Source organism: Rhinopithecus roxellana, chromosome 14 (genome assembly GCF_007565055.1).
Source record: "Rhinopithecus roxellana isolate Shanxi Qingling chromosome 14, ASM756505v1, whole genome shotgun sequence".
Lineage (NCBI taxonomy): Eukaryota > Metazoa > Chordata > Mammalia > Primates > Cercopithecidae > Rhinopithecus > Rhinopithecus roxellana.
Window position 1 is genome coordinate 75651391 of NC_044562.1, and position 16976 is coordinate 75668366.

A 16976-nucleotide genomic window follows, 5' to 3' on the forward strand; every position below is an offset into this window, starting at 1 on the left:
ATGGAGTCAATTTGGGGGGGATCTAAAGGATATTCTGACCTAAAGATTCCAACTAAATTCTGCATATTTTCCAAAGTCAGACTTCAAAACACTTTAAACTAGTTACATTAAAGCAGAAAACTCTGTTCAAACACTTTTATAATTTTAGTAAATGATGGGCAAAACATTTTTGAAAATGTAGTTTCAGCTCTATTTTCAGAACTATTTAAAAAACTGTCAAAAATTTCTTTAAAGGAAAATAATTTTTTTTCATATAGTAGTAACAGCGATGGTCATATTTGATGGAGCAATGAATCCCTTTATCTCTAGCTTGAAATTAAGGGTACTGACACTGTAAAGCTGCTTTGACTACTTTCTAAAGGAAATAGGGTACACAGTGCCAACATATCAGAAGCCTTGAACAATATCATGACATTCAGCATTGCAATAGAAAATGATACAAACTAGATGTAACTAAAAAAGCATCTGAATTTGGCAGTAAGTGTGTGTGGCCCTGGCACAGTAATTGCGATTGAGTCCCCTTATGGAGGAGATTCCATCATTTCCATCAAAGGCAGTTTAAGATTAGGTTTCAGGTGAAAGCCATTATTACTGACATTATGTACAATATGTAATATTATATGGAATGCCTCAATCATAGGGCACAAGATCTTTATGCCACTGGAATTTCAAGGAAAAAATTCATGTTAATACTTTAAGTGCCCATCACTACTTGTTTAACAACTTGGATAAAAAGGTTTTGGGGCTAGGTGCAGTGGTTTATGCCTGTAATCTCAACACTGGGAATCCAAGGCAGGACTGCTTGAGGCCAGTTCAAGGGCAGCCTAGGTAACAAAGTGAGACCTCAATGCTACAAAAAATAAAATAAATATTTTTGAAAAGATTTTGTAAGGTATTAAATACATTTTTGCTGTCTTAAAAGAAAGAACATTTTGGTGGTGTTCTAAGACATTCGGTCAGTTTTTCTGTGTTTCAGTGCACTTTTCCTTTACATTATCAGATTGACAGCCACCCCCTCTCTCTTCTAGTTTGCTGCTGGCTGATGAAACAGAACTAAAGAGAGACTACAAGCTTCTGATGGAGGGCAACTGTTTTCATCCCACCAGGACCTGTGCCCCTTACTCCTCACCCATTTTCCTGTCAACCAGCAAGTATCATGGGCGGGGAAAAAAGATACTCTCAATATTACTAGCATAATTTGTTTTCAAAATTTGTTGTAAAGAGCGAAGATAACAGCAGAAACTCTGTAAGTCAATATAAATGACCTCCCTCTCCCAAGAAAAGCCAGACCAAAAAAAGAATTCTGGTCCTTTGAGGGTAACAAGTTGAGAATCACTCGTCTAAATATTGTTTAAAAATGTAAAGATAACTTTATTGAACATCTATATGTAATATGTTGCCACTGTACTGGACACTTAGTATGTTATTCCCAATTGTCATAAACAATCCTGTACAGTATTCTTGTTTTACAGAAAAGGAAACTGAGGCTCAGAGAGGTTGAATGACTTGCCCAAGGTCACACACATATTAAGTGCCATAATTGGGATTCAAACCCAGGTCTTTCTGACTCCATAGTCTGAGCTCACTACCACATGAATGTGTCTCCCTGTGTTGATAAAAGGCTGATCTCCAGCAATGTGATATGATACTGACATGAAATGGCACTTCTTAATAGGAGAACCTAGTGGAATATTTGGCTTTCAGAGCAGATTCCTAACCTCAGGAAAGTACTGGTAAAGGTTATGTAATACTATTTTACAAACCTTGAAAAGTTCAAACACCATGTGATAGAGATGGGATGGTACATAAACCACTTGTATTGGCTGTCCTGGTGATTTTGCTACAGAGCAGAAGAGAAAAATATGAAAGTACAGAGAGATGTGCTTTAAAGCATTTTTAAGAATAAACGGTGTAGTGATGAAAAGAAAACATTAACTACGGAGGACAGTATAATCTGGGAGAGAACTGCCACACCATTTCTTCAATGTATTAGTGTTTGAACCCATACCCACAAGTATTTACAACTCACGATGACAAGAGCCCTGTGGTCACTTCTCACAATCTTGTGTAACAAGCGAACCAACCCATGCAACCATTTTTCTCTAGGATGGTAAAGTCTTTTTAAACATCGCTCAACTGTTGGGTAGGAATTTTACTTTCCAAATAGAGAAGTGTTAAAGTCCATAAATTCCACAGTCCAATTCACATGCATATATTCTTTTTTTTTTTTGAGACAGAGTCTTGCTCTGTCGCCCAGCCTGGAGTGCAGTGGCGCAATCTCAGCTCACTGCAACCTCTGCCTCCCGGGTTCAAGCAATTCTCCTACCTCAGCCTCCCGAATAGCTGGGATTACAGGCACCCACCACCACGCCTGGCTGATTTTTCTATTTTTAGTAGAGATGGGGTTTCACCATATTGGCCCAGGCTTGTCTCAAATTCCTGACCTTGTGAGCCGCCCTCCTCGGCTTCCCAAAGTGCTGGGATTACAGACGTGAGCCACCGCGCCCAGCCCATACATTCTTTAAGCCATTTTCAGAATGTTTCACCTGGGCAGAATATTGTTTATTTCAGGCATTTCAATTGATATAAAGTTGAATAAAAAAAAATGAGCTAGCATCAATTTCTCGAGACAGTAATTAATTCTACATTTAAACACTTAACAGGAGCCCCACTGGGGGTGGTGATAGGGGTGTGTGTAAAACAGACATTTAGTAGAACAAATGATTAAGACTCATGATATCTTAGAATTCTAATTCAACCAATAAATCAGACCTTCCTCTGAATGAACTCCCCCTTGGGAACAAGAATGGGACATCTGGAAATTGCTCACAGCAGTTCAGGTTTGCAAACTATCACTTGTACATTGTGATTGTTATTTACCAAATGCTATGCTACCATCATGGCTCAAAAGAGATAATATGGCTTTAGAAAACCACCAGGCAATGCTATTTTCAATTGCATAACTTCACTGCTCTCTCACTCTAAGGTCCAGAATACAGCTCAGTAAAAGCCTATTTCATTTTATTCTTTCCACCACACCTTCTTAAAGTGTCATCCTAGGAAATGTTTTTCTCTATCAAACTACCATGTCTTCAGGAAAAAGTGACTCATCAATCCCCCTTCAAGGCATCTAAACCCTTTTTATCTAAAAGGCACTCATCAGGGTAAAAAGAAAACCATCAGAGACAAACACATTCTCAAATAGATGAGTATCTTTCTTTCCTCTTTTACAACCCCAGTCTTTCTATGTCCTCAACAACAGAAAATTATTTATAACTCAGGAAGTAGAAAAAGGGTAAGTCTTACATTATTGAAGTGCATGTAAAAGTCAAATGTAACTTTCTTGGCATCATTTTTTCTATGACTAAACAGAAAATAAAAAATAAGCAAAGAATCAAAGTTATCAATTAAAAATAAAGAAAATGAGGCACAATAAGCCAAATTTTTTCATTAAGAATCTGACTAAATTACATATATATTTATAGATACACTTTTTACATGATTACTATCCTTTAGCCTTCATATCCAATGAATTTGATGAAAAAAGTCATCTTCCATTAAAACATTTAAATTCTTATCCCTTATCAAGTAATCAAAGCACTAATCACTGAGAAAAAGACAACATCAGGCTTACCATTTAGTTCTCCAAGTTCTAGTTCGGGAGAGTTAATATAATACAAATCACACAGACGCCTAGCATTTTCATAGCCATCTAGTGCGAATCAAAACAAAACAAAAAAGGATTTAATAAATATACTTCCCTTTCATGCATTAAGATGGCAATAGTATTGACAAATGAAAGTCTTAAACTCTCTATAGAAGAAAATATACTTTGATAGTTTAGGGAAAGTCTCTGCTTTTTTTTTTTGGTGGAGACATGGTCTCGCTATATTGCTCAGGTTTGTCTCCAGCTCCTGGGCTCAAGGCCCCCAACCAGGTAAAGTCTTTTTTTTTTTTGAGACAGAGTCTCGGTCAACCAGGCTGGAGTGTAGTGGCGCTATCTCAGCTCAGTGCAGCCTCCACCTCCCCGGTTCAAGTGATTCTCCTGCCTCAGCCTCCCAAGTAGCTGGGACTACAAAGGCATGTGTCACCACACCCAGGTAATTTCTGAATTTTCAGTACAGGTGGGGTTTCACCATGTTGGCCAGGCTGGTCTCGAACTCCTGACCTCAGGTGACCCACCCGCCTCAGCCTCCCAAAGTGCTGGGATTATAGGCATAAGCCACTGCACCTGGCCCAGGGAAAGTCTAAGTGTGACATGACAAAGCTGAATAGCCATAAACAATAAATGACAAATATAACTACAAAAAGTAAACGTGTATATACTAAAAAGACACCAACGACAATGCAAAAAAGAAAAATAGGTTGAAGAAAATATTTTCTATCTATATAACAAAACTTAGGAGTCGGTTAGGAAATACTCGTATCCATTGTTTGATACCTTTTTAGAGATACCAAAATTTTATATGCATTTAAATGTTTTTAACTCTAGGAATCTTACCCTCTAAAATACTAGCAAAAGTAAGCATGTATTTAAGGATGTTCACAGCAGAACTGCTAGTATTGGTGGTAACAAAAAAATTAAAACAACCTAAGTGTACGCCAACAGGCAAATGAATGAATACATACTGATACATTCCATAAAGCCATTCAAAACCTTGGGGTATATCCAGATGTACTGAACAGCAAGATGTCTGCAAACTTGTAGAAAAATCACAGAGCACCTCATTTTCTAAAAACAACAATGTAAGGCCAATATCAATTGTGTATGTGTACAAGTGGTATAAATAGAAAAAAGTGTGAAACGATTCAAACCAACCTGTTATGAATTACTGCTCATAGTGTAAGGAATTAGAAACAGGGGAGCAGAGGCTTGAAATCTTTTTTAAGTGAAAGATACCCTCAGCTGGGCTCAGTGGCTCACGCCTGTAATCTCGGCTCTTCAGGAAGCCAAAGTAGGCAGGAGTTCCAGACCAGCCTGGCCAACATGGTAAAACCCTGTCTGCACTAAAGATACAAAAATTAGCCAGGCGTAGTGTTGAGCATCTGTAACTCCAGCTACTGGGGAGGCTGAGGCAAGACAATCGCTTGAACTCAGGAAGCAGAGGCTATAGTGAGCTGAGATCGCACACTGCACTCCAGCCTGGGCAACAGAGTGAGACTGTCTCAAACAAAACAAAACAAAAAAGATATCCTCTATGGTATCACCAAACTTTGCCTATCTATAATTCTATCAATAAAATAGTCATCCTATACATAATGCACAAATAATACTATAAGGTTATTTTCAAACCCATGCATTTGTGCCTACCATTTTATCTCATGATACAAATAGTTGTTTAATAGTAAGAAATAATAGTAACTTTGATTTTTGTATCTTTTTTGCAAGAAGAAATGTCAGTATTTACCTTTAATAACTTCAACTACATTGCAGTTTGGATTTATGCTTCCAATGTGTTTTCGATGAGACGGACTTCCTTTGCCTTTTCCCCCAAACAATAAAGCTATCCAAAAAGACAAAACCAACAAAATAAGCTAAACTACCTAATGCTCTTTTCCAAATCTGAATAGTGTTTAAATTGTACCGAACAGTAGAACAAATATTTGCCTTTAGGATAAACACAGTATTTTACATTCAATAAAAATACCTTTCTTGATGGCAGTCTATTTACTTCTCTTAATTAGCCAAAAGGTAAAACTAAATTTTCTACCTAAACAGAAGTTTCCTAAATACATTTAAAATATGCCAACACATCTCATTTAGCTGCTTCTCTTGACTCAGGACACTTACAGTGCTGATTGAGTAACATTCTAATTGAAATGCGACTCATGTAGAATCGATCCAAAAAGTACTGAACATTCTGGCTGGTGACAGGATCCACCCCAAAGCTCTCCTTGTATTCAATCACACCCTGGGCCATTGTGGGAATGACATCATTGTGTCGGTTTCTGATCCGTATCACAGTATCTGTAAAGCTAAACAAACCCATCTGTCAAAACAGCCAAATATTCTGACAAGTAAACTTAATACAAAAATATAAGTTTAACAACTATGCTAGACAAAAATCCCTGATTTACTAAAAGGAAAATCAGTTCATGTTTTCCTATACTTATTTAAATGTATTTCAAATCATAAAATATACCAAATCTATGGAAGTATAACGACCTCCAAAATAAAACTTTCAAAATGTAATTATTTTCTTGGTTTCCTAAGAGTAAGGCTGTGACAAAACATAATCCTAAAAATGTTAATGGTTTTAACTGCTATCAACTAAGGTCATCTGAGCACTTGCTAAGAGGATGGTATTCCAGAGATATTCTGCATAGGAGAAGACAAAGCACTTGCCTCTAGGGAACACCTGCTCTGCTCTGCAAGGAATCAAGATGAATGAGCCAATAAAGCCTGCCTGGTTTAGAACTATTCCCTAGGGTTCAAAGAGAGAAGGAAACACTTAGGACAGAAAAACAGAAAAAGAATTCTCATTTCATTTATCCTATGAGTTTATAAAATGCGAGAGGAAAAGTCAACAATTATATTAAAAGACAAATCTTCAAATCATCTAGTAGACTTCCCATTTCTGTCACTTAGAAGACATTGCATGGTTAAAGAACTAAATAAAAGATAAAAGAGGAAAGAAATCTTTTTTCCTTTTTCTGAGATGGAGTTTCGCTCTTCTTCCCCAGGCTGGAGAGTAATCACGCAATGTTGGCTCACTGCAACCTCCCCTCCCAAGTTCAAGCGATTCTACTGCCTCAGCCTTCCTGAGTAGCTGAGATTACAGGCATGCACCACCACGCTTGGCTAATTTTGTATTTTTAGTAGAGATGGGGTTCCTCCATGTTGGTCAGGCCGGTCTCCAACTCCCGACCTCAGACGATCTGCCCACCTCGGTCCTCCCAAAGTGCTGGGATTACCAGCATAAGCCACTGTGCCCGGCCCAAGAAGTCTTAATTATGCAGTAACAAAACCAATGTTCTAACATAACCCATCTGAATTTACACTTCCAAATGAGTGCTTTCCTATTCAAAGTCATCATCCTGAGTACTATTAACTTATTCCAATGATGTTTCCACTGCTTAAAGCAAAACATTTTTGGAATTCCTAGTTAGTAATAAGCTTCAAAACAAGACTGTTAAACCAAAATACAAACAACAAAACTCTTCTAGTCATTCCTTTATTTTTTTTTCTTAAAAGAAACACAAATCTGTATTATTCTGCTTGACTACTTATTTTCCACAGCTCTGAACGACTGTTTTCAGAAGGCTCTATAGCATGTTTACTTCTAAAGTAAGGCTGCTTGGATTGTACCATGTGCTAACGATGTAACCTTAAGCTACATGACCTCTTTGTGCACAAACAGCATTATTTCAATGAATTGTTTTAAAGATTAAAAAACATCATTCATGTAAAGTCTGCTCAATACCTAAGCAAGGAGTAAACTCTTGCTGAACGTTATTTTCAGATTAAAATCATGTTTAAAAAAATGAAGTGTTACTGTTCCCTTTAAAGACAGTCCAAAAAACATGTGTAACTAACTGAGGACAAGAGATGGTCATTACATCGTCGGTGCCCTTCACTGCAGTAAGCAGGTAGCTGCATAAGGCAAATACTTTGGTCTACCAATTCCGGTATATGGGTTATTAAACTTGTCATATTACTTACATCATCTTACAGGCCATAGAGAATAAACTAGAAACCTGCAACCATGTTTTATAGGCCTTCTATGTGTTAAAAAATGTTTTAATTAGCTGCCAATCTTTCAAAAGCAAGAGATTTTACATTACAAATCTAGACTTGTAGCTTTCCTTTAAAATCAGAAAACAATCAGATGATATGGGCAGTATTTTAACATGGCAAAGATCAGCTGGGGCTGAAGGTGGCTGTCCATTAGAAAGAGCATGCACCCTTCAGGTTAACAGTCCAACTGCCACTGAGGCCACACCTACATTTCCATTGATCATCACACCTGAACTTTGTCTTTTGTTAAAGAGGACCGCAAAGCATTTCTTATGCCTAGTCAAATTTAATGATTAGGTAATTTGTCCTGCCTGTATGGGCTGCTATAGTCACATATATCACATGTTGTAAAGTAGCAGAAACCTAAAAGTTAATCAATTTCCCCAAAGTGACCTAATAATAGGTTTAAGAATAGGGTCAAAATAGTGAACTTACTCATAAATAGCTTTAGCATCCTCAGCACTTTTGTCCTTAAAATCTAGAAGCTCCTGAAGACTCTGGATATACCTAAAATGCAGATCAACAGGATAAGTTCATTCTTTTATATTCTGAAAGTTCAATATCATGAAACTTAGCTCAAAAGCTATTTTTGGCATTTTATAATTTTTAATTTAGAGTACTGCTATAAATTATGGTTGAAGTAGAATTTTTACACCCATGCACATTCGAGCAAAGTGCTGGGAACAAATAGTAGAAGGTACACATTTTCTCCTAAAAGCATAGGTCAAGTTTAAGAATTTTAAGATTTTCTATTCTAAGTTCTACAGCCTAAAATGGCTTTTAATGCTTTTTTTAAAATTTACCACTGTACATTACAGTATACATACTGATTATGCTGAGATCTGACTCTGTCACCACTAACTATGTGATCTTGGGCAAATGACTTGTCTTATTATCGGTAAAAGGAGGACAGCCTCTCTTGCTCTGAGACTCTATCTTAAATATCTATGCTCTAAAACCTTCATTTTACATGTTTATGTCCAACTAACAAGTATTTATTAATAGCCTATAATCTACTATATGGTTCTTTTAAACTGAACAAAAAATACAAAAGTCATAAAAATGTAGATTTTAAATTCATCTAATAATTCAAGGTATCAAAGCATCTGTTAAGAAATGAGCAAAATAAAGAAGGCCAAATGATTTTCTGATGGTCTTGCAGGCAAGTACAATGGCACTGCCGGGCCAGAGCTAAAAATAACTTGCTATTACTGAATTACTTTCTTTGACAGTGTAAGGGAACTATTAGCTGTAAGCACTTAATCTGCAACTGCCCTAACTTAACAGGCATCTAGGAGCAATGAAAGTGCTTTAAAAACCTGTAATTCCATCTGTTGGTTTGGAAAGTTGTTTCTGACAAGCAGTATGTCTTAATGCATTCCAAAGTTAAGGGATTCTGATAGCAGCTGCTGCTTTGCTTTAACCCTTAATTTCCTCTTAATTGGTAAGAACAACTACGCTCTCCATCCAAGAGATAGCTGAGTACCTACATCAGATACCGATCAGACTTCATGACTGATAAGCTTCAAAAAGCAGCATATTCTACTTCTAATGAAGAATTTTTTAAAAACAGGAAAAATCTCCCATGGAATATTATATTTTCTCCTTTATATCCCATCATAATTCCTAAACAAATGCTTCCCATTTAATCCACACTTATAACTATTCCATACTTGGACTACATAGCATCCGATTATCATATATATAGCAATCATACTTCTTTTGCTTTTTTTAATCGAGATTAGATCAACTTCTCCCATACACTATAATACCTACAAAAAGAAAACTTGAATCTCCATGAATCATAACTGGGAAATGCCCTGCAACTAAACTTCTTCCATTTAAGACTTAACTCTGGGCAGCTCATTTATTTGAAGTGTATAGTGCTTAAAAGAACAACACTTTTAAAGCAGTAAAATTAACAAAGGCTGTATACAGGTGGCTCCATGAGTGTATACCCTTAACATCTCTACTCATCTTTGGGAATAGATTACACCTTTTCTACACAATTCCAAAAACTTCTAATTGTTTTAAAACAGAAAAATAAACGTTTTAACTTTTGTAATTTATAAAAAGATACCCTTCAGTAAATACAGTTTATTAAAAATACATATACCCTTTCATATATTTCATTGTTCTGATTATAAAATAGTATAGCAGAGATGGACAAATGGGGGTTTGAATCCCAACTCCACTATCAATGGTACCTGCCTTATGCAAAAGATTTAACCTTTATGTGCCTCAGCATCCTCATCTGTAAAACAGAGTTAACCTGCCAGGTGCAGACTCATGTCTGTAATCCCAACACTTTGGGACGCCAAGGTGAGAGGACTGCTTGAGCCCAGGAGTTCACAACCTGCCTGGGCAAAAAAGTGAGACCCCATCTCTACAAAAAATAAAAGAATTCGTCAGGTATGGTGGCGCATGGCTGTGGTCCCAGCTGCTTGGGAGACTAAGGCTGTAGGATCTCTTGAGCCCAGGAGGTCAAGACTGCAGTGAGCCATGATCAAACTACTGCACTCTAGCCTGGGTGACGGAGACCCTGTCTCTAAAAAGAAAATAAATTCATTTTTAAAATAATAAACAGGCTGGGCACAATGGCTCATGCCCACAATCCCTGCACTTTGAGAGGCCCAGGTGGGCAAATCCCTTGAGCTCCGGAGTTTGAGGCCAGCCTAGGCAACATGGAAAAACCCCATCTCTGCTAAAAAATACAAAAATTAGCTGGGCGTGCACACGCTTGTGGTTTCAGCTACTCAGGAGGCTGAGGTGGGAGGATCACCTGAGCCAGGGAGGTGGAGGTTGCAGTGAGCTGAGCTGTGATCGCCACTGCACTCCAACCTGGGTGACAGAGTAAGAGTAAGAACCTGTCTCAAAAAAATAAGTAAACAGGCTAGGAGTGGTGGCTCACGCCTGTAATCCCAACACTTTGGGAAGCTGAGGTGGGAGGATCACCTGAGGTCAGGAGTTTGAGACCAGCCTGGCCAACACGGTGAAACCTCTGTCTCTACTAAAAATACAAACATTAGCCGGGTGTGGCAGCAGGTGCCTGTATCCAGCTCCTCTGGAGGCTGAGGCAGGAGAATCGCTTGAACCCAGGAGGCAGAGGTTGCAGTGAGCCAAGATCATGCACTCCAGCCTCGGTGACAGAGCAAGACTCCATTTAAAAAAAAAATACATAAATAAATAAAAATAACAATGAATAAAATGGACTCATACCTACTGTGCAAGGTTGTTAAAGGGATTAAAGGCAATATACATAAATACCTAGTCATCAACAAATTGTAGACATTTTTCTCATAATATCCTTGCAGATATACCAACATAAATCCTAAATTTAGCATCTGTATTTCAGTGCAGTTCTGACTGGTTTTCTCAAAATCAAGGAGTTGTAGAGTCCAGGATTCAGGGCACAAGCCCAAATACATTGCCCCCACCTGCCCCCAGCCAAAAAAAAGGAGAATACTGCTACTACCTTAAGATTCTGGCCAGGCAAGGTGGCTCATGCCTGTAATCCCAATACTTTGGGAGGCCAAGGCAGGTGGATCACGAGGTCAGGAGATCGAGATCATCCTGGCCAACATGGTGAAACCCTGTCTCTAGTAAAAATACAAAAATGAGCTGGGCATGGTGGCACATGCCTGTAATCCCAGTTACTCGGGAGGCTGAGGCAGGAGAATTGCCTGAACCAGTGAGTTGGAGGTTGCAGTGAGCTGAGATTGCGCCACTGCACTCCAGCCTGGCTTAAGAGCAGGACTCCCTCTCAAAAAAAAAAAAAGATTCCACTGAAGAGTAAAAAAAGCACTTGCCGTGACCTTGAATAGAGTCCACAACTCCATCAAATTGCAAACACAAGATGAGAATCTTACCAGCTTTGTACCAATTGAACGGATGGTGTTCTGAGAAGATTATCTGGAAGGAGACTTATTTCTTTCATTATATTTGCCAGTCTGACAGGCAACTCCTGCCGCAGAAACATAAATGAGGTCTTTTCACAAGCATTCACTGATCCTGAAACCAAACATGATGGGTAAAGCAGTAAATAAAAGCCATAAGGAAACCGAAGGCAAGAGGCAGGGAGAAATGAGAGGCAATTACCTGGCAAGGCCAGAGGGGTAGAATCACCACGATGGGGCAGGGAATAGAAGGCAAAGATATCCCCGCCTGTGGGAGGTGTTGGATGAGATAACCCAGTCTCCAGAGTTATGACATTCCAATTACTGACATTCCAATGGCTCTGTACAGCAATTACGATAACCTTGTCTCCCTAACTTGCATCCTTATAGTGATGACCCATTTTAGAAGTTGGGTAAACTGAGCATTTCTGAGCGAGGCTTTATAAAATTAACAGCAGAACCTGGAAAAGTCTAGCCTGTACACCCTGTTGCTCCTATCATTTAGAAAATCTGTTTTCTAACTCTAGGTTTAAAAAGAGTTAATGTCTGTCTAAGAAACAGAAACTTTAAGGTGGTCTGAATGCAGTGGTATTTACGACTAATTGATTACGACCAGTTACAGATTTCTTTGTTCCTTCTCCACTCCCACTGCTTCACTTGACTAGCCTTAAAAAAATAAATTAAAAACAGAGGGTCAGGCACAGTGTCATGCCTATAACCCCAGCACTTTGCGAGGCCGAGGCTTTAGGACTGTTTGAGCGCAGGGGTTCAAGACCAGCCTGGGCAACACAATGAGACCTCATATTTATAAAAAATAAAAAACAGCTGGGCGTGGTTGTGCTTGCCTGTACTTCTAGCCTTGGGAGGCTCAGGCAAAAAAGTGAGGTTACAGTGAGCTATGATAGCACCACTGCACTCCAGCCTGGGTGACAGAATAAAACCCTGTCTCAAACAAAAAGAAAAGAGGAAAATTTTGATGTTTGTATATGAAGATTCACTGATTCCATATAGAACCACAAATGCTAATTACCGTAAGCAAAGAGTAAGTGGAGTCCAGGTGTGGTGGCTCACACCTATTATCACTTTGGGAGGCCAAGCTGGGAGGATGGCTTGAGCCCAGGAGTTTGAGACCAGCCTGGACAACATAGCAAGACCCCATTTCTATTTAAAAAAAAAATACACACACACACACACACACATATGGGAAAAAAGAGTAAGTGCAGAGGAAAGCTTTCAAGCAACAGAAAGCAAAAACCACCACTGCCTGTTAGCACCATCTTCAAGTAGGTCCTATTTAATTGTCTGGTTACTGGAAAGTCTCCTGACCCCTCCACTCCCATATCACGATTCCATATCACTTCCTAAGCAGAATCGTTGTAGAATGTCCTTTGGCAAACAGCTCCACTTAATATTAAACTAAAAGGTCTTATTATTCCAGTAATGTATTTTAAGCTTACTATTCTTGCTGCTTTAGCAGAGAAAACGTTAGCAAAAACTAGATTGTCAATAGTAGAAATCAAGGTATTAAAGGAAAACAGCTCGTGACAGTTTCATGGCATACATATGAACACCACCAAATTCGCCCCTTCGTCGAACTAGGGTCGTTGTAAAGTAAAAACAAAAACCTAAGGCTTTGACCCAAAAATTACGCCACTGTAAACCACAGTTTTAAGACAAAGTTGTCAACCATGCAGGTATCATTCAATGCAGAAGTCACAATGCAGAAGATAACCTTTGTACTCAAATTTTATGAATTCATTAAGGTTTTCCCTTTTCCCCTCATTGCCTTTATAGGTAAATGGGAAGTAAAAGTTAAAATGCCTAACTATGCAATTCCTTCTGCAATCTGTTTAACAGCTTCTCGAGAAAACAAGGATAATCTGGTAAACTTCACAGCATCCTGTCCTCATGCACTCAACACGTGCTCAAGACTTACTTGCTGATGATGAAATGTGCTGTTGGTGCAAACAATTTTACGCCACTGGCAAGGAAAACATTCTAAGAAACCCTGGGCCAGTTATAACCTGCCTTACCTATCATCACGCCAATTCTATGCAAACATCATATGCAAAACTGGGCATTCATCATCACCGCGCGGAATCCAAAAGCGATTCTCGGGGGTGTCCACGCTCGGCCTCCCACGCGGGCGCGCCTCCTCGGAAGGGGCCTGGCCGAGCGCGCACCTGCACACGTGCGCCGGAAGGCGGGAGGTCATTCCGCGGCCCAGCTGGTTTGTTTTCAACAATACGATCAAAGTCACACGCCCACCGGTATTTACGCCGTCAGCCAGCGCCGGCACTCGAAGGGAGGAAGGAAGCACCTAAGACGCTGGGAGCGGAAACACTGAGGAGGACTGCGCCTCAGGCGAGAGCTGGCTGGCGCCGACCGGGCCTGGGGCAGCGGCCGCAGCTCCCCCGTCCGGACCGCGCACAAAGGCCCGAAGTCCGGGCCGCACTCACCGAAGTCCAGGAACTGCTTCATGGAGAGCGGGGACGGTGAGAAGCGCGCGTAGAAGTCCACCTGGCCCGGAACGCCGCGCTCGGACGCCGGGCCGGAGCCCGAGTCCGAGCTGAAGGTGCGGCTGGGGCCGGCGGCGCGCAGCCCCGGACCCGGGACTGCCAAGGCGGCTCCGCGAAGCAGCCGCGCCAGCCTCATGCCGAGCCCCGCTAGAGAAGCCAGAGCCCGGGCGCCACGTTTCCCCGCGCCTCTGCCGAGTGGTACGTGAGGGACGTGGCGGGCAGCAGGGTAGGGGAGCGGCTGTCACCGGCGCGGCCCCCACCTCTCTCGCCAGAGCCCGGCCCCCTGCGCCGCTGGGCGGGAGGCGGGGAGAGAAAAGGGGGCGGGCGCTCGCGGGGCCCGCCCCCTCGCCGGAGTCCAGCCCAGCCCCGCGGGGAAGGAGATGAAGAGCGCGCGCCAGGCGGGCGCCCAGATCCCGCCCCGGCCGGCGAGGTGTGTAGTTCGCGTGGCAGTCGTCACCGTATATGTCGGGTGACGGGACCGGGGACACTAAGAGGCGAGGCGGTGTGGAGCGTCCCCTTCCCGCGCCCTTTTGAAACAAATCCCACCTTCCTGCTTCCTCTGCTCTCCCAGTCTCAGCCAAAAGGCTCAAGGACAGGGAGGCCCTCCGCGTGCACCCTCCGCGGTGTCCTGCTGTGAGCACGTTCTAAAAACGCTTCTCTGGGAAGCAAGCCACACGTTTTCCAGGGTCAGAGAGCTTCAGGAGTCCCCGCTTGCCAAACAGTGGTACGTAAATATGAATGCTGAACAGTGGGACGTGTGGCCTTAAATAGTATCACCGAGACGGCGGCCCCAGGAGGAGAGACGTACTGCCTTGTACTGGCTGTTTGCCTTTGAGTGAGCTATTTAACCTCTCTGAGCCTCCATCTCTTTACCTAAAAAAGGAGCGTAGTATCTGCTTCAGTTGCTCTGACATGGGTAGTAGAGCTATCTGTGTTAGCACAATGCCGGGGACATACCAGATAATAAATGGGATTTATTTTTACCATTATTGCTTTTTAAAATTATGTCCTTATTAAGACTTTATCAGAACCACTTACCTGTGTTTTCCCTGAAGCACATTTTACCAAAAGTTTGAGAGAAAACCGGTTTTTGGCGGTTTTATAACTATTTGACGTATTCGAGTATCAGCAGTTCTTCTCCCACACTGACTGTAGGTTTTAGAAAGTGTAACGGGTACGTAGTTTTGTGAACCCCGAAAGTTTGAGACAAGTCTCAATTACTGTATAAAGTTTATCTTGGCAAAGTTGAGAACACGTGCGTCCCTATATGTAAGAAGCAGAACAACTTGAAGCAGGGAGGAAGGCTTCCAGGTTATAGGTAGGTGAGAGACAAATGGTTGCAGTCTTGAGTTTCTGATAAGCCTTTCCAAAAGAGGCAATCAGATATGCATCTGTCTCAGCAGAGGGATGACTGAATAGAATGGGAGGCAGGTTTGCCTTGAGCAGTTCCCAGCTTGAATTTTCCCTTTAGCTCAGTGATTTTGGGGCCCATGTTATTTTCCTTTCACATTTCGGTGAATCTTCATTCTCATTATGTTTTTCTGGACAATCACACGTGGATATGGTATGGGACATTATTCTTTTGGCCCTGACAGCTTTGTCAAACCTGGTATCAGTGTGCACATCTGGAGTTCCCATCTCTTTCTTGGCAAATTTCCAGATATCTTTGCTGAGTGCCCGAGGGGCACGCTTCTTGAAGTCCATTTCAGTGGGATGTGCTTGGGAATGTTGATGGTGTCACCACCTCATTGGGGGCTGAATGGCTCCCTTCTGTTTCCCACCCTTCTTCTGCAGTGCCCAAGTTGGAATGAAGAAAACAATTTTAAGTTGAATATTACACATTCTTAAAATAATCCATCAAACACTTACACAGCTCTACTCCAGCTTCTCAGGTTGCCTTATCCTTTCTTCTCTCCTTCCTTCTAGATTATTCCCTGAGCTCCAAAGTCTTGTCACTTTATCATGCACACTATTATTCAGCTTCCTCAATCCCTATTTTCAATTTTGCTGCTTTCTGCCTGAGCATGTCAAGATGCTCAGCTGAACATTAATTTATGTGAAAGCACAAAGGCCCAGCAGAAACTTTGAGACTATTTTAGCAAGATTTTTTCCCCCAGGAAGGAATCAACTGTTGTATAAAGTGCTTTTTCTTTTCTCCAAAGTATATTCACCATGCTTCAACCAATATATGGAGAATGTGCATATAAAAGCACATATTAAGTGGTGTCAACTTTTGCTTCTTAGTCAAAGACTTTGGGTCCAGAAACTGGAGAGAACTTTTGAAGACTTTAATAATAAAGAGCTATATTTTCTGTTATGGTCTGAATGTGTCCCCTAAAATTCCTGTATTGAAACTTAATTATCAACGTGGTAGTATTAAGAGGTGGGGCCTTTCGGAGGGAATTAAGTCATGAGGGCAGAGCCTTATAAAAGGGCCTAAGGGGGTGAGTCTGTTCCTACCATCTCTTCTACCATGTGAGTGAAACTGCCTTTGAAAAATTGTAACAGTGAGAAAATTCTGACAGTGAAAGAGACCTGACCTAACCAACTCCACCTTGCTTCTCACTTCCAAGCTGCCCTTGTTTATTCATGAGCATAGGCCAAACTAACTTTGTGAGGAATTTAGTTTATATATTAACTTTGAAACAAAGATAACAGCTCCTCCATGAAACAAACCCCCAGCTTTCCTGGGGACCGGAACACCTTTGTTAAACTGACAAATTAGGCAGGGCACAATGGCTCACGCCTGTAATCCCAGCACTTTGGGAGGCCAAAGTGGGAGGATTGCATAAGTCCAGGAGTTCGAGACCAGCCTGGGCAGCA

The 16976-nt window shown here is 41.1% G+C and overlaps 1 protein-coding gene and 1 long non-coding RNA gene across 13 annotated transcripts in view; one reads left to right on the top strand and one right to left on the bottom strand.

Moving 5' to 3' along the window:
- PDK1 (pyruvate dehydrogenase kinase 1) overlaps positions 1–14467 on the bottom strand; it is a 70878-nt gene extending 56411 nt beyond the window's left edge. For 7 of the 9 annotated variants that reach the window (XR_004053149.1, XR_004053145.1, XR_004053150.1 and 4 more), the window contains exons 1-7: positions 14094–14467; positions 11608–11749; positions 8174–8245; positions 5792–5976; positions 5409–5504; positions 3635–3712; positions 1764–1840 (exon numbers count right to left, since the gene is read on the bottom strand). Coding sequence is in view for 1 of the 9 variants with exons in the window: in XM_010377589.2 (XP_010375891.1) it covers positions 1764–1840; positions 3635–3712; positions 5409–5504; positions 5792–5976; positions 8174–8245; positions 11608–11749; positions 14094–14289 (846 nt within the window). In the remaining 8 variants the exon portion in view is untranslated. Of the gene's footprint in view, positions 1–1763; positions 1841–3634; positions 3713–5408; positions 5505–5791; positions 5977–8173; positions 8246–11607; positions 11750–13667; positions 13798–14093 lie in introns of those variants that run through there. The other 2 variants (XR_004053152.1, XR_004053151.1) reach the window with 2 other exon arrangements.
- Positions 14225–16976, top strand: part of LOC104673515 — a 43660-nt gene continuing 40908 nt past the window's right edge. For 2 of the 4 annotated variants that reach the window (XR_749521.2, XR_004053154.1), the window contains exon 1: positions 14225–14351. This is a non-coding gene — a long non-coding RNA (uncharacterized LOC104673515). The other 2 variants (XR_004053156.1, XR_004053155.1) reach the window with 2 other exon arrangements.